The sequence below is a fragment of the Loxodonta africana genome, chromosome 3 (assembly GCF_030014295.1).
Source record: "Loxodonta africana isolate mLoxAfr1 chromosome 3, mLoxAfr1.hap2, whole genome shotgun sequence".
NCBI lineage: Eukaryota > Metazoa > Chordata > Mammalia > Proboscidea > Elephantidae > Loxodonta > Loxodonta africana.
Genome location: NC_087344.1, coordinates 69,213,611 through 69,238,384, shown reverse-complemented (window position 1 = coordinate 69,238,384; position 24,774 = coordinate 69,213,611). Strand labels below are relative to the sequence as shown.

Below are 24,774 nucleotides of genomic sequence, written 5' to 3'. Positions count from 1 at the left end.
TCTGATATTAGGGTTGCAACCCCTACTTTCATTCTTTTTCCATTTGCCTCATATACATTTGCCCACCTATTTATTTTAGCCTTTCCAAATTAGGTGTGTCTCTTATATGCAGCATAGTTGGTTCTTGCCTTGGGAGCCAATTTGAAAATCTTTTTCTTATAACAAGAGGGTTTAACTCATTCACATGTATTCATATGACTGATATGTTTAATTTCAGTTCTGTCATGTTTTATGTAATTATTATGTGTAAAATATATTTATGGCATTTATCTGTACTATATGTTACCCTGGTGGCGTAGTGGTTAAGTGCTACAGCTGCTAACCAAGACGTCAGCAGTTCGAATCCGCCAGGTGCTCCTTGGAAATTCTATGGGGCAGCTCTACTGTGTCCTATAGGGTCATTATGAGTCGGAATTGACTTGACAGCAGTGGGTTTGGTTTTTACTATGTTGCTATGAGTCGGAATCAACTCAATGGCAACGGTTTGGTTTTTTATATGTTTTCTTTGCTTTTTTTATTTCTTTTGGTATTTAGGGAAGTTTGTGTTTTTGTTCTCTTATTTACTTTTGTACTGATAACATTTAAATGCCATTAGTCCATTTTCTTAACTTTTTTTAATGTGGTTTATCAATTTTTAATGGTATCCTTTGAATTTCACCTACTGACTATACAACAATCAATAAGCTTATTCTACTTTTCCTTTTTCCCCTTCCTTCTCTCATTTTTAGTTGCATGACTTATATTTTGTCAGAACATAAAACATTTATTATAGCATTTGTATATTATTATTCCACCCTTTTCTCCAACTTTTTTTTTTACTCCTAGATCTACCATTAAATATATTAAAATCTCACCAATGCTGTCGAAGTTTTCCCAGCTATCTCTTATGTAGGTAAAGCTCAACCGTTAGTAAATTCATCCAGAAAGCCTCATTTGCATAATATTCCTCAAGTTCTTGCATGTTTATTCGTGTTTTTCTGTGCCTTAAAACCTAATGGACAGCAGGATTAGATATAAAATCCTTGGCCACAATTTCTTTCTGTTTCTTAAAAAATGCTCCTCTACTTTTGTGTTGCTTGGCATGTTACTCTCAAAAATTCTAATATTAGTTTAATTCTATTGTTTTTGTAGATTATTTTGGTTGTCGACTTTTTTTTTCTGGAGGCTCTGGTGACTTCTTTGTTCTTTATCTTTAAACCTAATGTTTTTACTAATATGTGCCTCAGAGCTGACCATCTCAAGACTATTTTGCCAGGTATACTGTGGGCCTTTGAATGTGTAAATTCAGGTCTTCTTTTATTTTTGTAGCATTTTCTTGGATTATAGTTTTAAATACTAGCCCTGTTCCATTGTCTTGTTTTTCTTCTTCATGGACTCCAATTGTGTGTGTGTTGGTTCTTCTTTGCCTATCTTCTATTTCAACCTTTTTCCCTCCTATCATTTTTACTTTCTTTATCTAATTTTAATTCTCCTGGTTGTTTGCCTGACTTTCTTCAATATTCCTTGTTAAATTATCATTTGAGAATATTTTCTCTTGGGCTGCTTATAGTTTAGTCTTTATTTCTGAGATGGTTTTGTCTTTTTCTTGTATTTCTTTCCTGTATTTAATCAATTATCCTCTAATTGCTTCCCATTTTTGTCCATTTCTATTTTTACTTTTTGATTTTTGATTCCCAAGGTGTTTTTATTCATAGCCCCAAATGCTTATTTGAGAATATCTAATTCGTTTTAGAGTGCCATTACAGTTTTCTTCTGCTTCGTGTATTTTGTTTTGTTTGGCGAGGTTTTCATCAACTGAGATGTTTTTATTGTTTTCTGTTTTCTTATGGCAGCTTTTTATAGATTTAGGCTGATATTTTCTATTCATTTTGTGGGTTTAGAGTTATCTAAAAAAAAAATTTTTTTTTTATAAGAGCACCCTCTTCAGTCAGTGTAGCAAAATACAGTCTTTTTGTTTTATGTAGTTTTGTATTTTGACAGAAGCTTGTGTGTGTGTGATAAGGAAAAAGTGTGTGCCCTCCAATGCTTTGTTTGTTTGTTTCTCTTTTCTTTTACAGATCCCTAAATTTTGCTACCAGCCCCCCCTCCAATTTCGCTTCTTTTTCCCTTTACTACCCAATCTCAAAAAGCATATCTCTTATTCCTTCCTTCATTTGTTTCTTCCTTCCATCTCTCCTTCTTTCTTTTTAATATTTTTCCTCCAGAAGACATAGGGGAGAATCGCACACGCTTTTAAGGCCCTTTCCTGTAGTCAGTTCACTAACACACCAGGGTTCTCTTTCAATATTTTTACATTCAAGGCAGATTTTCTCTTTCTGACAGTGATTTTAGACCAGTCTTAAATCCTTTGTTTCTCACTTCCCTTTTCCATAAAAATTTTTTATATATTCTTGCTTTCCGAAAAGACTTGCAATAGGAGCATAAGAAATAGTTCTGTCTGAGTTTAGTGTTTATTTTCCTACTTACAGATATTTGAAATTTGTCACTTTCTCTGTTTTCTAGTTATTCTGCAGGTCTGGGTTCTCTGTGGTTTTTATTGTTCATCTTATTAATCTGACATTTTAAATGTGAGTGGCCACTATTATCCTTAGCTGCCTGGAAGTTATTTAAAAAATTCTTCACTGTTGAAAGTTCCTTAAAGTGAACTTATAAAGTACAGGTTTTTGTTTTTGATTTTTCTTCTTAGTTTGGTTTTTAATATAGGTGACAGGGCAATAAAGTAATAAAACTTAATAAGCAAAGTATCATTGTTGAAATGGCAAATGTTTTCTTACCTGTATATGTACCACAATTATAAAAATAAGGAATGCATGAAAATTACTCTTAGTAACTCCTTAAGTATTAGATTTATGAAAAGCAAGATCCAGCTATATTCAGTCACACTTCCAGGTGTGACTAACAAAAACATATTTGGTTTCATACAGATGATGAAAATTCAAATGCCTTCTGGAAATTGGCACTTAAGGTGTAAAGAGATTTAGGTTTTAATTAATGGGGAGTGTTGGGGTTTGGACTAAATGGAGAATATCTGCCTGACCTAAATACATGTAATTTTATATCTGGTCTCTATTGAAAGTCAGTATAATAAAGTAGTTAGGCACTCAGGCCCTGGCCCTAGATTGCCTGCATTCACATCCCAGTTTTGTCACTATATATTGTATAACCATAAGACTTATGACAAGTTAGTTTACCTCCCTAGATCTCAGTTTCATTATCTATAGAAAGCAAATACCTCAAAGATTATTGTGAGTATTAAATAGCTTAATACATGTAAATATTTAAAACAGTGGCTGGTATAGATGTTAAGTAGCTGGTTTTATTGTTGTGGTGGTGGTGGTGGTGGTGGTGATGCCACCACTTGTCAGATTACAAGCCCCATTCTCTCATGGAGCACAGCTGTTTTGGAGGATCTGGAAAAAGGAAGACAAGAGTAGAAGGAACAAATCTTTATAACTATTTCCTGTGTTCTGGGCACTGTGTTAGCTGGCATCACATTCAAATTTAAGGTTTTCAATATCAACCAGACTCTCAAAACTTTCCAACTCCTTCTACATGTCCCCAGTTATCTCCCTTTCCATTCCCACACAGTTATTTCATGATTTCACCTCTATTTTGAAGACCCATACTCCACCACCTCTATCTATATTCTCAACAAATAGCTAGAGCTGATAAAAGCTAAGATGGAAAATGTAGCCTAATGTGAGGGTCAAATGGGGCCTTTTAAATGAACCTCAGAATGGGACAGATTCACCCAGCCAATCAGGTGGCACTGCACTGGGGCAGGTATCCCTTCACTGTTGGGGAAAGGCTGCCTCTAGAGGAGTGGAGGAGAGCATGTGCTCTCTGCTGGCAGCTAGGTTCTAAGAGGAAAGTGGCAGAGCTGAGCCAAGCATGGCGGCTCATTCTTCCCAAATTGTGCAGATCAGTCACTCCACACTCCTGGAGCAGAGTAAGTAAAAGAGCACAGAGAGAGGCCAGGCCCTACACTAAAACGGAGATCCCTTCACAAGGAAGGAGTCGGGGGTAGGGGTGGGGAACCTTTCCTAACCACAACTTTGGTTCCCCACAGTTCGCCCGAGCTACTGCTTTAGCAGGGTGATGGAGCTCTCTTCACCAAGCCTTGATTCTGGCTCTGTCAAGATTGGCCCAGGAGCTAAGACTGGTCTGAATCTGCTGATTGGTGGTTATCAGTATATCTAGGGATGATGAATGAAGATGAGAGGCCAAGGGGATCAGAGGCAGAGGAAATAAGGCAGGACTGACCACCTGAATCAGAGAGAGCTACAACCCAGGCCTACAAAGCCCCATGGGAAGTCATAGAACGATTTCTCTCAAGTTTTCCAAGCTATGGACATGCCTTCAACGAAGATGCAACGTGATGCTAGGAAATAAAGATCTTTGTAGCAAAAGATACTAAAATTAGACTTAGGGCTGAACTTCCCTGATAGGCATGAGAAATGCCAGGTTAGACGAGGTTGACCTTCTTTGAATGTGGAATAATAGGAGGGCTTACCTATTTTCTGTTTTGGTTACAGCAATCACCTGTGGACACCCAGGCAACCCTGTCAATGGCCTCACTCAGGGCAACCAGTTTAACCTCAATGATGTGGTCAAGTTTGTTTGCAACCCTGGGTATGTGGCTGACGGGGCTGCTAGGTCCCAATGCCTGGCCAGCGGTCAGTGGAGCGACATGCTGCCCACCTGCAGAAGTGAGTCATCCTTCCTCTCCCACTCCAGCCCCAGCACCTCCATTGCCTGTAACTGAGGAGCAGAAGCCAATGAATTGACTGGCATTTTGATTCAAATAGGGAAGACTTGGGACAAAGAAAGGTCATAAAAGGGAAACTTTTTCAACCACATAGCTAGATATACCTGCATAAAATTTCACTGTCATTATTTAAGTAAAGCAAAACTTAGTTTTATCTTTCAAAACAGAAGTGGAAAACAGCCTTGTTTACATTTTATAGAGTAAATAATTTGTCATTGTCCAATAGAGTTCCATTTTTGATGGAATAAAATAAGCAGAATGGTTAGAATGAAAAATAAAAAACAGAGAGTCTGTGGGGACAGAATGAAGGGAGAGGGGAAGAGGCAGAAAGACACAGAAAGAAAACCAAAGACTCAAGAAGCAGACTGGGTGAAGGATATCCTGGCCCTATTGGAATGATTTAGGAAATAGCTGCTAAAGCTTTTAAAGGCTCTTCACAGCAGTCGAGCACAAATGGGGCTGGCTGCCCCTCACTTATAATGGTTTGGCAGACTAAAGGACATTCAATTGGAGAGTTAGATCTGGGCTGACTGCCAGCCTGCCCAGTCCTGATCAGAGACGGTTCAGGTCTTCATGGCTGTGAGGGCTGAGGGTCTCAGGTATGGTGGCTCTTTGTTGCAGTGTTGGGAGTACAGTGTGTCACAACTCATATGTAAATGTTATTAAAGGACCAAAATTTTCAAATTATTTTTTTTAATAAATCAAGATGAAAGGAAAAAACATTGCTGTCGAGTCAATTCCGGCTCATAAAAACCCTACAGGACAGAGTAGAACTCCCCATAGGGTTTCCAACGAGCAGCTGGTGGATTCAAACTGTGAACCTTTTGGTTAGCAACTGAGCTCTTAACCACTGCACCACCAGGGCTCCCCAAGGCAACATACTAGTCCTAAAATAACAACCCCTTCTTAACATTTCAAGGTGCCATTTTGAGTGAAAAAGGTTCCAGAGAACCCAGCAACTCTTGGCATGACCTTGTGTTCTGCCTTTCTCCCATCATCTATTCAGGCAGAAAAGGGTGGAGAACTGCTGCTTTGGGATGTCGCTATCCCACAGCCTCCCTTCTCCTCAGAAACTCTGCTCATCAGCCCTCTGTCTCTCTCCTGTAACCAGCCCCTCTCTTCTAGTATCTTCCCCATGTAGTGTGCTCAAGGACCAACCAGTCTAAGAATCAGAAGGCTGGGCTAAAATCCTTAGAAACATGGCCTGCAGTCCTACTCCCTCTTAGTCCCTTCTCTGCCCTGACAAAGTGATCTGTCCAAAGTACAAATCTGATCAAGTCACTCCCAGTTGAAAAACCTACCAAGACTTCCCATTGCCCTCAGGGTAAGTGTACTCTCCCTGTTGGCTTATAGGCCACCGTTGTTCCTCTCCACTTTCTCCACCCCCTGCCATACCTTTTCACTCTGGGTCCCAGCCACCCATTTCCGTGGAGTCTATTCCAACTCATAGCAACCCCACAGCCCCATAGGGTTTCCAAGGAGCAGCTGTTAGATTTCAACTGCCAATCTTTTGTTTAGCAGCTGAGCTCTTAACCACTTTGCCCCCCGTCATGTCTGCCATGTGCTGCTGTGCCCCCCAGGGCATCACACACACCATTTCCTCCAATGCGTTCTTCTCTGCCCCCCTCACCCTCTCTTTGTCTGGGTGACTTTTGTTCAACCATCAAGTGTCAGCTTAAATGTCACTTCTTCTGGGAAGCCTTTCCTACTCCACTGCCTGCATGTGGATAAGTGCCCTCCTTTTGTGCTTCCAGAACATTCTATACTGCCCCTATCAGAGCACTTATCAAATAGGATAATTGTTTGTTTGTCCTCCCCCACCAGGAGACAAATGTCTGGAGTTGTTTTTGATTGTCACAACTGGAGGGCTACTATTGGCATCTACTGGGTAGAGGCCAAGGATGCTGCTAAACATCCTACAATGCATAGGACAGCCCCCCATAACAAAGGATTATCAGCCCAAAACATCAAGAGTGCCAAGTTAAAGAAACCCTGCTCTAGACTAAATTCTGTGAGGCTCTTTGTGCCCAGTACAATGCCCGGCATACAGTACCTCTCAATAAACACCATGAGTGAATAAATGCTTGTGTTGTGACCCCAACCTCTCTGAACCTCAATTTTCTCAGCTATCAAAGAAAGAAATACCTTCCTTACCCACCTCATATGATGAGTACGAGGCTCAGGTAAGATAATGGGTGTGAAAATGCTTTTCAAGCAAAAGCACACATCATGGGTTATTAAGAACGTTGCCATTACTGTAAAAATCTCCGGTTTTGAATTAAGCTACTTTAACATTATAACATCAAATTTCACATTATAATGTCAAATTTATCCCCGAGGATGTTAATCTCTCCCTGAAATGCTCTTAAAAGTGATTAAAACAGCTTCCCAAAGAGCCCAATCCCTGTTCAAGTCAATCCAAATTAATCAGTTTTACAATTAGGGAGCTTTGCTGTGGGAGAACCATTGAGCTAGGGGTTGAGACTACGGAGACTACACATCCCTGCCCTCAAGGAACTCATGAATTCCAAAAAATCATAATCCAGGCTGGTGAAAGCAGCAGTAGAGGTCTGTGCAAGGTACCACTGGGGAGGAAGAGGTTAACCACTATGGGAGGAGGTTGGAAGGAGGGAAGAAGTCGTAAGAATCTCAGGACCAGCTCACCTTTCCAGGCAAGATTTGCTTTGCATTGTCCAGTGTTGGTCTAGAAATTTTGCATGCTGGTTTGGACTTCTGAATTCTCATTTAAAAGCTTAAGAAAATTCTCATGACCAGGTTTCTGCCTCTAATTGACCCTTTCCATTGCAGTCATCAACTGTACAGATCCTGGGCACCAAGAGAACAGCACTCGTCAAGTCCATGCTAGTGGCCTACACAGGTTCAGCTATGGCACCACGGTGTTGTACCAATGCAACCACGGCTTCTACCTCCTGGGCACTCCAGTGCTCAGCTGCCAGGGAGATGGCACATGGGATCGTCCCCGTCCCCAGTGTCTCTGTAAGTAGTTTTTATTTGTGTAAGGTCAGTGGTAATGTCCCCGTTTTCATTCCTGACTTTACTAATTTGAATTTTTTTTTTCCCTTGGGTTTTCTTTCAGTTTTGTTGATCTTTTCAAAGAATGAGCTTTGGTGTCATTGATTTTCTCTGTTGTTTTTCTATTCTTTATTTTATCTCTGCTCTAACCTTTATTATTTCCTCTCTTCTGCTGCTGTGGTTTCATTTTGCTCCTCTTTTTCTAGTCACTTAAGATGTACAATTAGGTTATTGATTTGAAATCTTTTTTAATGTTTATATTTATGGCTATAAATTTCCTCTAAATACTACTTCCATTGCATCCCATAAGTTCTGGTATGTTTTGCTTTTGTTTTCATTCATCTCAGAGAATTTTCTAATTTCCCTTGTGATTTCTTCATTTAATTTAGGGATGTGTTGTTTAATTTCCACTTATTAGTGAATTTTCTAAATTTCCTTCTGTTATTGAGTTGTAACTTCATTGCATTGTTGTCAGAGAACATACTTTTAATGATTTCAGTCTTTTTAAATTTATTGGGCCTTGTGGCCTAACATATGATCTATCCTGGAGAATGTTCCACGTGTACTTGAGAAGAGTATGTATTCTGCTCTTATTGGGTGGAGTGTTCTATATAGTGTTTAGAATTTTATTAGTGAGGATCTGATGATGGCAAATGCTCTCAGTTTTTGTTTATCTGAAAATGCCTTTATTTGTCCCTCATTTTTTAGGATATTTTTGGTTGATTTAGAAATCTATGTTGGCAGTTATCTTCTTTCAGTTCATTGAAAAAATCATTCTACTATCTTCTGACCACTTTTGTTGCTATTGAGAAGTCAGCTGTCACTCTTTCACTCCTTTGAAAATAGTTTTTCTCCATCTTTGGTATTCTGCATTTTCTCTAGTTCTTAAGCGAAAATTTTGCAGGATATAGAAGCCTAGATTGACACTTATTCTCTCCTAGCACTATCTCCTGGCTTTTATTATTAGACTTTCATTATTAATGACAAGTGTACTTTCTGTCTAGTTACTGTACCTTTTAATTAGTCTGTTTTTTCCTGCCTCATTGCCTTCAAATCCTCTCTTTCTTAGTGGAATTCAGAATTTTCCTACACTGTGTTTAGATTAAGTTTTTTTTTTTTTTTTTTATCTTTCTTGGGATTCATTAGGCTTCCTGGATTCTTTGGCATCTGGAAAATTCTAAGCTGTTATCTCTGTAAATATTCCCTCTCCCTCATTCTCTCCCTTCACTGTTTCTGGAACTCAAACTTAGGCCTTCTCATACTATTCTCCATGTGTCTGAACCTCTCTCTCATATTTTCCATCTCTGATAAATTTCTTCAAATCTCTCTTACTGTTCACTAATTGTCTGTTGGTGTTTAACCTGTTCTTGAGTTTCTGTCTTCAATTATTTATTTTACATTTGAGAAGTCCTGTTTTGGGTTTTTGTTTTTTTTTTTCAAATTTGCTTGATTATCTTTACAGTATATTAGTTCTCTGTAAATTTGTTCCTTTTTTACCCTTAACATATTAAATATATTTACAATGTATCCTGTATCTGATAATTCCAGTATCATAGTCTTTATGAACCTAATTCTGCTATGGTCATTTCTGCTGATTCTCACTCACTTGTGTCTTGTGTTTTATTATGTTTAGATCTTATATTTGAGTTACCGTAATCTGTGGGAACCATGAATGAGGCCCTTCCTCGGGTAGAGGCCAATGTCTAAAACTAGGGTAGCTATTATCTCACCAAAAAATGATTAATGCCCAATTAAAAAAAAAAAAAAAAACATTGCCACCAAGTTGACTCTGGCTCATAGCGACCCTATAGCTCAATAGTTGCTGATAATCTATATTCCAGAAAGCCAATGGTCTCCTCTTTTTTCATTGACTATTAGTAGAGATGCTAAACTGTACTTAATTACTGAGAGCACAAAAGGCAAGAAAGAATGAAACGAGTATTATTGTGTTCCTACAACGTGCTGGGGCATTTATCTCATTCAACTCTTAAAACAGCAAGTATTATGCTTCACTTCGCAGATATGGAAACTGTACAGTCAGGTGGGTAGATGTGGTTGCTAATGCCAAGTTGCTGTATGAGCAGAAAGTTTGCTTTAGTAGATGCCTGAGGTTTTCTCTTCTTCCCTGCCTCCCACTACAAAACACTTAGCATGTGCTCTGTGATGACTCTCCACTCCTGTGCGGAGTTGCTGAGATGTTTTCTCTTCCCTACAGTGGTGTCCTGTGGCCATCCAGGCTCCCCTCCCCATACCCAGATGTCCGGAGACAGCTACACTGTGGGGGCTGTCGTGCGTTACAGTTGTACTGGCAAGTGGACACTGGTGGGAAATGCTACCCGCATGTGTGGGCTGGACGGACACTGGACTGGCTCCCTCCCCCACTGTTCAGGTATGGTACGTGGAGTTGGAGTGGGGTGGGGGGGATGGAACTCTTGTGGCTGGTGAGAAGTGGGAGGTGGACATGCTACCAAGGTATCAATTGTTCATTAAAGGATGAGAGGGAGTCAGTCTTTTTGCACCTCATTCCTCACAGGCAGAGAGCTTAGTTTAAGAGATTCCAGCTGGAGTTCAGCCCTTATAGTCTGAGCCCAACTTCATGGCTTCGACAGCTCTGGCCAAGCCCATATAGACAAGAGATTATAAAATTAGGGAGGACACAACTTTGTGAGGTCAGCATATGGCCAGACCCTTGTCCAGACACTTGATTCCATAAGTTTATCAAGTTCAAACCTTCCTGCTTCTAAGCCCAGACCTAAACCCACGTCTACACTCTTTTCTCTCCTTTCAGACCCCCGAGTCCCAGCCTGCTTTCCTTTCCTTTCCTTCTTATTACCTTCCCACCACTCACTTGTCTTGTGTCCTGGCTGCCTAGTAGAATATAGTCTCTTTCCCTACAGCCTAAACACCAGCCTCCAGACTTCCTTTTAGTTATTTTTATTTTTTTTTTACTGCCCATCTCTGTAAGGACACTGACAGAGATTATCAAAGTAGCAAATGTAGGAAACTACCCTACGTGTCCATATTATTCAAACCAGAAATTCATCTCTAATGTTTTGTAACAGAACAAAATATTTGAAATTAAATTGTCCCACTGTGATGGTTAAGGTTGTGTATCAACTTGGTTGGGCTATGATACTCAGTGGTTTGACAGTTATGCAATGATGTATTTTGGTAGTTACGTAACGATGTAGTAGTCCTCCATGATGTGATCTGATATGATCAGCCAATCAGTTGTAAGGGGAGTTTCTTTGGGGATGTGGCCTGCATCCAGTATATATACGGATGTTCTGGCAAAGCTCATTTGCTTGCTCTGGATCCTACATCTGGCACATCATCATCTGACCTCTGGTTCTTGGGACTTGAGCCAGCAACCTGCCATATTCCTTGCCAATCTTGGAATTCGTCAGCCTCCACAGCCTGCAAGCCAGCAGCCTGCTGTCTTACCTGCCGATCTTGGAACTTGTCAGCCTCCACAGCTTGTGAGCCAGCAGCATGCCGTCTTGCCTGGTGATCTTGGATTTGTCAGCCTCCACAGCCCATGAGCCAGCAGTCTGCAGTCTGACCTGCTGATCTTGGGTTTATCACCCCCTGGAGCTATGTGTGTCTGGAGAATCCTCCAGCCAGACTCCTGACCCATGGTCTTGGAACTTCCCAGCCTCTGAAACTGTGTGAGCCATTTCCCTGAGATGAATCTCTCTCACTCTCTCTCTCTATATATATACATACACTTCACTGGTTTTCCTTCTATAGGGAACCCAGCCTAAGACACCCACCAATGACAGAAACCACCAAGCCAAAAAATTAGCATACTGCAGCTTTGTTTTCTTTGAGGGGAGCCTGCCTGGGTCTAGGAAGGGATCCTATATGGCATGTCATCCACAAGAGGGGCAGCTGCTCATATAACTTGATGTTTCTCAGGGAGCCCACCTTGGTGTTTAAATCAATCCCTATCCCTGACTATGCCAGATCCCCTCTAGAGGTGAGGGTCCCAACCTTCTCCTAATACAGATGCTTTCTCCTTGATATGAAACCTCACTCACAAGACGCACAACTCGTATCTTTTTCTTGCATTTGAGGTTCCCAGAATAGCCTGCCTTCCAGAACTTAAGACCCTTCCAGAGTATTGAACTCTACCAGATATTAGTTAGGTTCTCCACAGAAAGGAGAGATTCCCAAAGGACAGGCCATTGTGGCCTGTTTCGGAAAACATTTTACTACCCAGAACAATCCCAGACACATCACTCTATATGACCAGCCAGACTTTGGCCTCTCACTTCTATCTAATCTCTGAACCAGGCAGGACTACACATGATCAAGAACTCCTTTAGCTGTACTAGAAGAAGTCCTGCTAACTGGACTCCTTTTTGTCTGTTTGAACTTCTAGTGGAAGTGACTTAGGGAGGATGGCATGAGGGGCAGGGGACATGCACATTGACACCTCCTGAATTTACCCACAGAGTGGATTCCAGGAGAGCGAGGCATTCTAAAAAGGAAAGGGATCCAAGCATGCATCTGGTCTAGTCCCTTCTGTGAACAGTCCCTTTACATAAAGCTCCTCCCTCTGGATACTTTTCTAGGACGCTGGGCTAATGATGCTGTTATTTGATCTATTATTATGTGGGTTTTTATTCTCCATGAGAAGAAGTGCGGGATAGGGGAGAAAGAAACCAGAAAAAAAAGCCTTGAGCATCTCCTAATGGTTAGTATATGTAACCCAACTACCCGAGTATTCTCCTGGTCCACTGCATGGAATCCAGAGAGCTCTTGTAAAGTCTCGTCTATCCCAATATGTAACTTCTTTTCTCTGGAGACCTCTGAGGTCAGGAGTAGAGCCATAAGTGCTAAGGCTGAGGACTGAATAACCCTAAATGCCTTAGATAAGAAAATGAGACATGAGAATAGGTGATTAGAAAGTAACCCTAGGTATACACTAGTGAATAAAATTGACATAGTGCCTCCCTTCCTGAAATTTACACCTAGCCATCTTTTGCAAGTCCTAGAAAATACACATTCAGGGGTACCATGGTCAAATTTTTGAGCCTTGTTCTGTACAATCAGTAGACCCAGAAGATGCATAACAAAATCTCCTGAGTCCTTGAGTCATAAGCTCCTGGGCCATCAGGGATATACAGAGATTTCTGGCATTTGAAAGATACTTTAGGAAGTTCATTGCCCATCTCTCCAGTATCACCATCTTACCAATATACCTCTTCATTGAAGAGTCAACAGTTGCCATCTGTTTACTCTGCCCCCTTGGTGTGATATTCTGTCCCAGCCTCTGTGTATCATTGAAACAGATGCCTCAATACTGCAGTAGGAGCCATTGTGTCAGAACAAGCCCCAGGATTGGAAAGCTCTAGTCTTGTGCTTATTTTACAATAGTGCTGGCTCCGGCTAAGGTCAGCTAGTCACTGTGTGAGTTGGAGCTAGTCACCATCAAGGCTGCCTTCAAGAGGAACCCATTACTGCCTGCTGCACAAGCTACATCCTGGAAAACTTCAGAAGATAAGAAAACCTAGCCAAATGTGATGGGGCCTCTTTTTTCATATATTTGAAGATAGAATGACTCCCTTGGTTTGGTGGGTAGCAGAATAGAGAACATTGGTTACAGAGTATTCTTAGAGTCTAGAACTAGACTAGAAAAGGAAAATAATTCCAAGATTGAGAAAGTGAAAAATCATAAATGGTAAGTGGTGAGGTATACATAAATTAAGCATTTATTGACTCCAACAAATGAAATGTGGCCACTTAGATGTTATCATTTGATGCCCACACATGTGGGTTCATGAGGAGATAGATTTGACAGCATTTGGGAACTTTGTCTTCTCATGCAGAGGCAATTGGTTCTTATTCTTCCTCTTCCTCCTTCATGTTGACCACAGCCTAGTCTGATGCCCCCATACTTCTCTGTATTATAAAATGTGCCAGCTCCCACAGGCACTAGATCTTATGGCTTTGTCTTCTGTTCTCTATCCTCCTTTACCTCTTGGCTCCTTGGCACTCTCTTGGATAGATTTCTGCAATGTCAGAAGACAGATAACTACAGGAATGTAGCAAGAGATAGGGCACAAAGCAAGAGTGCAATAAGAGGGTCTAGGACATTTGGTCTACAGCCCACTCGCATTGAGTAATTTGTGGGTAGGGAATCAACTAAAGGCCCAAGATCATAATCTAAGCTGGGCTGTGGAGAAGATGAAGCTATGCTAAGGAGTTGTTGAGATTTTATCCTGCAGGCACTGGGAAGCCCATGAATATATTTTGGCAGGAAAGAAACAAGAATTGGTGGTTGCTGGTTGTTAATTGTTGAGATTTGAGGATCAGATGGAAAGTAGATTAGAGGGAGAGTTTAAGAAGGGACATGGGTTAGGAGGTATTTGCAGTAGTTCAGGCAAGAGAATGTTGAGCATCTAAACTAAGACAGTGGCATTGGGAATGGAGAGGGTAATGTAGAATTAATAGGTTCGAGTTGCCAGTTGAGTGGGGAAGAGGCAAAAGAGAGAAGGAGATGTGGTCAGCCTCGACCCCTGAAATTCCAGATTGGCACAGGCCAAAGATGGAGGCATGATTTTCACTATAGAACCTTCCCTCTGCCTTCCTACTTCTCTTTGCTATGTGATTCCCAGGGACTCACCCCTAACCTTGGCCGTTTGTGTTCTTTGACTATGGAGTAGTGAGACAGGAGCCTGTCCAGGTAACCTAGGCTAGGCAGACAGTTTTCACTACTACTCATTCCTGAAGCCTACTGCTTCCCCTTAACAATGGTCCAACCTCTTTCTCTCTCCACATTCTCCACTCCCTTTTCTTCCATGCTAAATGCAACAGGGTTTGTTTGGTTGTGGTCCACAGGAACCAGCATGGGCTTCTGTGGTGACCCTGGGATCCCTGCCCATGGCATCCGTTTGGGGGATAGCTTTGCTTCAGGCAGTCTGATGCGCTTCAGCTGTGAAGCTGGTCATGCGCTCCGGGGATCATCAGAGCGGACCTGCCTAGCCAACGGCACGTGGAGTGGCACGCAGCCTGAGTGTGGAGGTAATGTATGTGACACATTCTGCTTTTCCCCTTTTCCCACCCCCAGATGCTCTTCCCCAGTTCTCCTGCCCCCACACACCTGCCCTCACACTCACAGATAAAACCTCTGGCCCCATTTGTTCCCTTGGACTGACACATAATGGACACAAACAGATAGTTTATGTTTGTCTTCATTAGTAATCCCCACCCTCAACTAAGAAGGGAAGAAACCAGAAGAGACAAAATTTAGCCCATTAATACACTCAATTCTCATATTATTTGATTCAGGAACTATATGCCAAAGATTGTGGTATGTGCTGGGGATACAGCGATGACCAAGACAGAAATATGCCTTGCCCACTAGGAGCTCACAGTTTAAGGGGAGAGACTGTGTTAAACAAACATGTAAAGTGCCAAAAGAAATGCTAATCCAATTTTTAAATACCTTTTACAAGTAAGATAGACCCTTAATGATGTTTTCTGAAGTAGCTACAATATGAGAAATTACAGTTCCCCATGCATTCTTAAATTTCCCCCCAAAAAGTTTTTTTTAACTTCCCACTTTCCAACTTTTTGCAGCTGCTCCCCGGATTTCTCTATCTCCCTCTAAAACATAGCCTGATGGCGCTCTCCTAACTAGGGAGCAAGTTTCACAGCTGAGAGAAAGGCCAAGTGAGAATGTGTTGGAAGAGAAAGAGAAGATAGAAACAGTCATTTAGCAAGGTAGGAGTGTGAATGGAAGTGGGCAATGCAGACTTTCCAGGCAGCACGGAGGACTCAGTTAAGTAAGAAGTCGGAAGTTTAAAGTGAGAGTAGTCACCATCAGTCTTTTTGTTCAAGCACCTTTTGCTGCTTAGGTGCAGGCACAGTGTAGGTAGAGTGTTGGGTTAGGGTTGGGGTTTTACTAGGCAATTAAGACATCAGTAGAAAATGACAAGGGAGATGAGGGTGCAGACAAAGCAGTGATTATGATACATCTTGCAATCTAAAGAGGGAACAAATTTCTAAGTAGAGTAAGAGTCAATGAAAAAGTGATAGGATCAGTGAATTGTAGGTCCCAGTGGGAGCAAATATCACCAGAGACCCCACCCCAGAAGGAGAGAGAGCTTTGTTTAGCTAGTGTTGTTTCTGTTTATGGGACTGGAAAATATGACAATGGATGTTGGTGATGGTTATACAACATGATTGATGTATTTGGTTTCATCGAAATGTACAAGTGAAAAATGTTGAATTGGCAGATGTTGTGTTACCTATATTTTTACAACAATTAAAAAAAAAAGAGGCAGGCAGTGGTTAGAAGAAAGCAGGCTGTTTGAAATTGAGATTGTGGTATAGTCTTGTGGCACAAGAAGGGATGTTCTGGCCTCTGAACAGGGACTCCTGCCCAGGAGATGATACAGAGGAGTCCGTGTCTTCTCCCACTCATCTGCCCAAAGTCCTGCCTCTCCTGGGGGGTGATATTTGAAAAGTTAATTTCTATAAAATTATTTAGGCATAGCAAGAGAACTCTTGGTGGCAGAGTATATTGGCAAGAGGAATATTCAGTGTATTTTAAAATGCCTACTGTGACCAAGGTCCCTTTCATGCCCACTGGGATCCCTGGTTGGGGTCAGTCAGCATGTGAGAAGTATTCAGGGAACAAAAGGTGGGGAGTTAAGGTGTCTGGAACTGAATATTTGTTGAATGAGTAAGTATGTGTTTGTGTGTGTGTGCATGTGTGTGTTTATGTGTGCATGTGTGTGTGTGCATGTACACAGACCCAGCTCTTTATGACTTCCCTTAACAAACTCTTATTCATTCTTCAAGACTCTACTCAAATTTTACCTCTCACCTCTAGCCCCAATAAGCTGCTTTCTTCTTAGTGTTTTTTTTCCTTCAAGTATAATACTTATGATGTCATATTTTAATTCATCTGTTTATAGGGAGGTCTCTTAGAATAGACAAGCCCCTCAAGGGCAGGGACATAACTTGGTCATTGTTGTATCCCCAGCAAGTAGGATACAACTGGTTGGATAAATAGATGCCAGGTCCTGTGAGTTGTGTTTAATATGTAAGAATCATTTTGTAGATTTGACTTGGGACCGTGGAAATGTTATACATAGTTATAAAATACAATGAAATCAAAGTTGAAAAACAAGCAGTCTCTAAACATAAAAATCAAAATGGAAGAAGTGAGCCTAACCATGTGTCAAGTTGGTGGCTTATCACCCCAGAGAATTATTTCAAATGGCTTTAAAGCACAGTAATTTGACTGTGGTATATATCGTAAGGACAAAAAAAGCTGCAAAAAATCTTAAACTGTTCTCACCAATCCTATTGTTAGTAGTAATATTGGTATTGCTATTCTGAAAATAGTATATATATTCATATTGTTATTGTTGGTTGCTGTTGAGTCAGCCCTCAACTCACAGATTTTATTATTATTAAAATATGGATAAAACAAATAAAAATAATTCAATGCCATTAAGAACCAAGATTTTCATCATAAAATAGATACAATGTAAAAGAAGTCACAGTAAAACCCTTAATCCTAAATTTGGATTGGTAATATCAATATAAATTTATAATGTAGTATCAATTTTTCAAGTTTTTTCTAGATCAGTCCACTGGAAAAGTCTAGCATTAGAGACCAGCTCAGTAGTAATGAGTACCCTTAGCTCCCAGATCATGGTCTCTAAATCCGTTCTCCATTAAAAGGAACTAGGGTTTTTTGGAGAAACGTCTGATGCCAGGTCTGGGGTAGGAAATGTACAAGATGAACATGGAACACCTTGTCACTCCAAAAAGCAAAGAAGCAACCAGAGACGACTGGGGTCATGTCAAAGGAACTCAAGAGCCAACTTCAAGAGGCTCCCAGTAGCTAAAAATAGAACAGTTTAAGGATTAAGAAGAGTAATAATGGCAATGAATAGAAACATAATGCATTTAAATCTATGAGTTCCTAATGATTCTTAAATAAGCTCGCTGGTCACCTTTGGAGCTTGCTAGGGAACCAACTCATTATTCTGTCATTTTATTTAAAAAACAAAAAGAAAAGAAGCAAGCATTATCCTGCCTTCTGGTATGAACTGTAAGCAGATAGTTGATGAAGGAAAGTTCTTTATTAAAGAACTCCAGCTAACACAGAAGGAACTATGGAAGTAGAATATCACCATTTTGCAACCCCTAAGTAATGAATCTAGTCATCAATTGCTGCTAAGTGAAAACTAATGGGAAACTTTATAAAGCTGGATTAGGTGGGCAAATCTGAACCATCAATCAGTCGCAACATCATCAACAAGGAAACAGCCAGACATTATGTGCCTCCAGATGTGAGGCAATAAGACAGACACAAAAGCACCTATAAAGTACCCTTGCCAAAAATAGAACTTGGTTACAGGAATTACAGGGGACAGAGGAATGTGTTAAACAATACCTCACTGATACAGTTAGCAAAATCCAGAAAGTGGGAAATTCTACAGGACAAATGCCCTGGTTTCTGTAATAAATAAATTACAGGAGAGGGAAGGGTAAGATCTTGGCTCAACAGACGTGCAATATAATATCTTGGTTCAAAAGAGACGTGCAAACCAAATTTCATGTGTGGACCTTATTTGGATCCTGATTCAAACGAATCAACTGTAAAAAATAATAATAAGGCAATTGAGAAATTTAAATGCCAATTACATATTTGGTGATATTAAGGAATTGCTATTTTAAAAAATAGATGTGATCATAAAAAAGATAGTCTTTATTTTTTTTTAAGAAGTAAAAAATTCATACAGTTTTCTCCTTCCCTTCTCGGGGTGAGGTGATCAGGCATGAAAGCACCATGAGAGGCGTCACTATCCACAGGACCCTTGTGTAGCATGTGGTTTCCACTCTTGGCAGTTCTCAGATCCCCAAGTGACACCTGCCATTGTTCTTATGAATAATATGCTCTTTTGGATTCCTAGTGATCTCTTGTGGGAACCCTGGGACTCCAAGCAATGCCCGAGTCGTGTTCAGTGACAGCCTGGTTTTCTCCAGCTCCATCGTCTACGAGTGTCGGGAAGGCTACTACGCCACAGGCCTGCTCAGCCGACACTGCTCAGTCAACGGCACCTGGACAGGCAGTGACCCAGAGTGCATAGGTAAGAGCCTAGGCCCTCTGGGCTCCATGGCAAAGTAGTGGCCCAGGCAATCAGCTCCCTCATGCACAAGAAGGCTGTCCATGGGAGACTGAGAAAGCTGGCTGGAGTGGTGGGACTTGACCTTGAATGACAATCATGTTTGAGCATATACTTTGTGGGAGCTCTGAGCTAAGTGCCTTATTTTATATGTATTATCTCATTTGATTCTCACCACTACCCCATAAGTAGCTATTACTAGTCCTGCTTTATAATGAGATGACTGAGACTCAAAGAGGTTGAGAGTCTAATAGGTCATTTCACAGGCCCTAGTCATTTCACAGGCCCTAAAAAAAAAAAAAAAAAAAAAAAAAAATTTTTTTTTTTTTAAGCCAGTTCCTTGGGCTTTTCTATTCTCTTTTAGAGCAAATTCCCAGAGCTCAGCCTGGCTGTTTTTCTACTTTAAAGCTGCCACCATCTGCCATCTTTGTAGGTTCATTTTGTCCCTTGAACCTATCCTCACCCTAGCCTGGCTCCCAAGCATGGTGTAGCCTCACAACTCCCCTTTCTTGCTATTCTCAAGGGCAGCCCTAGGCCCTTTTCCTTAGAAAGTGGGTCACTGTGGGGCCCAGATGAAGAAGTGGTAGGATGAGGGAATCTGACATTTCCCTTTCAACATCCTGGTCAGTGATTTCAGGCTCTAACTGCAATCCCATGTCAAGTTCACTTTTGTTCTGAAGGTAGTTTGGTGAACCTCACCCTCACTTGATACCATGACATAGGCATGACCACTGCACATTGCATAGGTCATAGACCGTGCTTCTAGCTGTCTGGCCTAAAAGGCCTTCTAGGCAGTAAAGATTATAAGATACGCTTCTTGGTCAGCCAAATTTTATGTGGCCCGTGAACACATCTTGGCTCTTCTACCTGGAAACCACTCCCCTTCCTGGGGACCAGCCTCATTTAGGAACTGACCCCTCTGGGCACTTCCTTGTAGAGGGCTGGACTTCGGTTAAGCATGGCCTTTGTAGCCCAAGTTGCTGGAGTGCATAAGGTATGGTGTGGACAAGGACAGTGCGGTAGTGGGAACCTGATGCAGGGAGACTTGGCCAAATAGACTTGAGCATGGGCAGAGTCCAACTGGGAGCCTGGGAAGACCCAGGGCACCCCTGATCTGACAGACTTCCCTCTTGGACTTGTGCAAGGAATACTGAGGAGAAAAGAGACCTGGTCTGGGAATAAGCAATGCCATATCTCTCTTATCCTAGTCATAAACTGTGGTGACCCTGGGATTCCAGCCAATGGCCTCCGGCTAGGAAATGACTTCAGGTACAACAAAACAGTGACATACCAGTGTGTCCCTGGCTACATGATGGAATCACATAGAGTGTCTGTGCTGAGCTGCACCAAGGACCGGACATGGAATGGGACCAAGCCAGTCTGCAAAGGTGAGTCTACAGCTGCAGATCTGGGCAGGAGGGCAAAGAAGGTGTGAAGGTGAGGCCTGGGCTTTGAACATCTAGAAGGGACAGAGTGGCAAGCAAAGATCTTACCAGGGGTGTGCAAGGTGAGGACTGGCCCCTGAACTTCTTAAGGGTGAGAACTGGGAGGTACCAAGGTAAGGCCTGGACCATGAACATTGAGGGGAGGGCTGTGCAAAGAGGACTGGTTCCTCACACTTGGAAGAGCATTGTAAGATGCAAAAAGATCAAAACCTCTCGTCCCCCACCCAAGTAAGAGGGCCTTTTCTGATTCTTCCTGCATAGCCCAGACTCCCAGCAGGTATAGGCTAGCCAGTGATGTCAATTCTGAAGACTAGGGTCTGGTATCCTCAGGACAGCTCCAGAACTCACCCTGCTTTGGTCTCCCCCCAGCTATCATGTGCAAGCCACCTCAGCTCATCCCCAACGGGAAGGTAGTGGGGTCCGACTTCATGTGGGGCTCCAGTGTGATATACACCTGCCTGGAGGGCTACCAGCTGTCCCTCCCTGCGGTGCTTACCTGTGAGGGAAACGGATCCTGGACCGGGGAGCTGCCTCAATGTTTCCGTAAGTCGCTAACCAGGGCTTTTAGTGCAGACAGTCTGATGTCTCCACTTCCCCTCCTCAGAGCGCTGTTGCTGGAAGGCTGAGAGTAGGTAGTTCCCTCCCCAAAATCAGAGAGGAAGTTTGTCAGAGACACTAGTAAAGGAGGAAAGAAGTTTAAAGGCAGAAATTGAGTAGCCCTGGCTACTAACAGACTCTGTTTGCAGCCACAAATGGAAGCAATTAAGTCAGAGATAGGCAGATGATTCTTAATGGAATGGAATAGTACCCAAAGATCTGGGGGTGCTCTGTGCTGGGAACATGCGTGTCTTCATGGAAAATACCCTGCACAGACCAGATTTACTGGTCTGCCAGAGACTGGAGGACCCCTGAGTCTATGGCCCCCTGACACACTGCTAACTCAGAACTGAGGCCAGTCCCGAAGTCTACCTTTCAGCCAAAGATTAGACAGGCCTACAAAACAATCACACATATGAGGAACATGCTTCATAGTTCAATCAAGTGTATGAGACCAAATGGGCAACACCTGCCCAAATGCAAAGACAAGAAGGCAGGAAGGGACAGGAAACCTGGATAGGTGACACCGGGAATGCATAGTGTAAAAGGGAAACAGGAGAGTGCTGACGGGGGAGAGTACACTGTAAACTTTCACCTAAAACACAATAAAGAAAGAGAGAAAATACCCTATATGGAAGAAACTTCTGGGGGACCCATGATTTTTCTGGTAAAGAGGTCATTTCTTACCCACCTGGCCCAATTGTGCTCAGAAGAGACCCCAAGCCAATTCCAGGGCTCATTCCTTACTAAGATCCCCAGAGAAGGAGGTGCTTGGCCTCTTATTCTGGTCATGACCCGTAAGTGGGCTCTGAAAGGTTTTGTCAGTGCCCCTACTTTGGGAAAGCAGTAGGGACTATTTTTTCTTTCTACTTGAAATTTATCTAATTCTGCAGAAAATTATCTGCGTATTTGTGGCACTGTGTGAGTACTGCTGAAAATTTGCTTCAGTTTGGAAAAAATCAGCAGAAACTAGGGTCAGCAGAGGAAGTGGACCTGGGATGAGCAGCATTTAGTTCCTGGTTGGCCCCTCAGGCCTCCACACACCACCAGGGGACAGCTGGGAAGACAGTAAGTCTCAGGGTTGAGTCTGGATCCAGCAACCTTGCTTTTCATCTTGAGAAATAGCTGAATTGCTTATTTACAGTAAATCCCAGTCAATCTAAAAAAATTCATACTATATCTAAAAATACAAAGAAGAAAGTCAAAATCATCTGAACTCTCACTTCCCAAAGATAACCATGGTTAGGCTTTTAAGTATGCCTGCCACATCAATCACTATGCATCTTTGCATAAATAGTGATATGTATACAGTTTTCTATAAAAGGTATCAGATCGTGCGGCACATGCTGTTTCCTAACTTGTATTTTCAGCCATTGATATGCCATCAGCACCTTTCCATAGCAGTACATTCTGATCAATTATCAGTTTTAATGGCTGCAAAGAATTCCATTGTTGTGGGTACCACAGCAAGTTTAATCTTCTCCGGCTGATGATGAATTTGTCTCCGATTTAATCCTGTTAGAAGTTCTGCATTAAATATCCCTGAAAATAGCCTTTCTTTACTATTGTAATAATATACGAAAAGTGAGAATGCTGGTCCAAAGGGCAGGCACTTTATGCTTCTTAACATATGTTGCCAAACTGTCTGCTACAAAGAGTTTCCCAATTTATAATCCTACCAGCAGTTTATGAGAATGTTTCTTAACGCACAGCTTCATCAACAATGGATTTTGCCAATCTTTTTAGAATATTTGCCAGTCTGAGCTCAAAAGAGAGCTCATTTTCTTAATTGGCATCACATTGCTAATTAGCAAGGCTGAGCTGATCTTTCTTTACTTGTCAACAGAGCTTCAACAGGTTCATTCCAGTTTGAGCCACTGCTGAGAATTTTCATTTCTAACAAATGCCTACAAAGAATTTGCATTTCCACCCCCTGATGTACTGAATCAGAATCTACACTTTAACAAGATCCCCCAGGTGATTCTTATATACTGCTTCCTGGGAAGTTGTTAGAAATGCAAATCCTCAGCAGGGATTAGAACTGGAATGAACTGGTTTGAAGCCCTGCTTGTCAACTCTTTGTATTTCTTATTCTGTGAGTTGCTGCCAGGGCTTTGAACCGGTTCATTTCAGTTCAAACCTCTGCTGAGAATTTGCATTTTCTAACAAGTTTCCAGGCAATGCTAATACTGCTGGTTAGGGACCAATTCTGAGAACCACTAGTAGAGCCAAAAAACCCAACCAAACCCAGTGCCATCAAGTCGATTCCAATTCACAGTGACCCTACAGGACAGAGTAGAACTGCCCTGTAGAGTTTCCAAGGACCACCTGGCAGATTCGAACTGCCCGCCCTTTGGTTAGCAGCCATAGCACTTAACCACTATGCCACCAGGGTTTCCACTAGTAGAGCAATGGTTCTCAAATTTGATTGTACGTAAGAATCACCTGGGGATCTTGTTAAAATGTAGATTCTGAGTCAGTATATCTGGAGGTGGAATTGCAAATTCTCAACAGAGGTTCGAACCGGAACAAACCAGTGGTTGCTGCCTCCTGGATACGGTAGCTTCTAATCAGCTCAGCCTTCAACTGACCAGATTTGACAATCTTGGGATGAGCCTGCTGTGCCCAGGGCATAGACTACAGTTTTCAGGGCATAGACTACAGCTCCAGCTTCCATTTTATTTTGCATATGATTGTGAACCTCAGACCGTATGTACACATACACACAGCATAAAGAATGTTCCTCATGCTTGATGTGATGTCTTGAGGAATATCTTCCCTTCAGTAGTCAACTCTTAATGATACTCTCTGACATTAACACGACCTGAATGAAGTAGACACACTCACACCCTACCCACAGCAATGTAAACGTGTACCCTTAGGGCATGCCAAGGAAACAATACAAGTGAAAGACAAAGCCATATGTAACTTCAAAATAATAGAAAATACCTACTATAAGGGTTATTGTTTTTTTTTATAAGGGTTAGGATAAAAATGTAATTATGGCATAACCTCTCATTGCAGAATTATGTAGCCAATAAGTAATAATGATGTGATAAACATGGAAACTGTTTATATGATAATATTAAATGAACGAAGCAAGATTCACAGTCACATGGACATTGGGTTTGCAACCATGCGCAAGTTTATTTACAACTGAACAAAGACTAGAAGAGAATGTGCATGAAAAAGAAAAAAAAATTTTTTGGTTCTGGGTAGTAGGATTATAGTTTATTTCTGCTCAACTTTCTGTTTCTTATAATGTTATTTCATTATTTGGATGACTATTTTGAGTGTGGAAAGGAGCAGAAAGGCAGAGCAGTACTGAGGCAGGTAGAAGCGCTTTCAGGGGACTGCCCCCAGTTTTCAGAGCACAAGTGAAGCTGAGAGGAAACCAGTACAAAGGCAGGGAGTGGGGTGCAGACTGGGTTCCCAGAGCACCTCGGACCCGCCTTTCTCCCTTCATCTTCCCAGCTGTGTTCTGCGGAGATCCCGGTGTCCCACCCCGTGGCAGGAGAGAGGACCGGGGCTTCTCCTACAGGTCGTCGGTCTCCTACTCCTGCCAGCCCCCTCTGGTGCTGGTGGGTTCTCCACGAAGGTTTTGCCAGTCAGATGGAACATGGAGTGGCACCCAGCCCAGCTGCATAGGTGAGAGGGGACCTGGGGGTGGACAATGCCCTGGCTGGTGGGCAACTTTTGGGCAGAAACAACTACTACCTTCCTTCCCCTGTGGTTTCATCTGTAAAAGGGAGCAAGCCCTCCTCTGAGCTACTTA

General features: G+C 41.9%; 1 protein-coding gene across 1 annotated transcript in view; it reads left to right on the top strand.

Annotated features, from left to right (window-relative positions):
* CSMD2 (CUB and Sushi multiple domains 2) overlaps window positions 1-24,774 on the top strand; it is a 797,331-nt gene that overhangs the window by 748,440 nt on the left and 24,117 nt on the right. Inside the window, 8 exon segments of the mRNA XM_064281672.1 lie at window positions 4,536-4,709; window positions 7,577-7,765; window positions 10,017-10,190; window positions 14,648-14,830; window positions 18,745-18,921; window positions 20,166-20,345; window positions 20,772-20,945; window positions 24,474-24,647. Coding sequence (XP_064137742.1) covers window positions 4,536-4,709; window positions 7,577-7,765; window positions 10,017-10,190; window positions 14,648-14,830; window positions 18,745-18,921; window positions 20,166-20,345; window positions 20,772-20,945; window positions 24,474-24,647 — 1,425 coding nt within the window.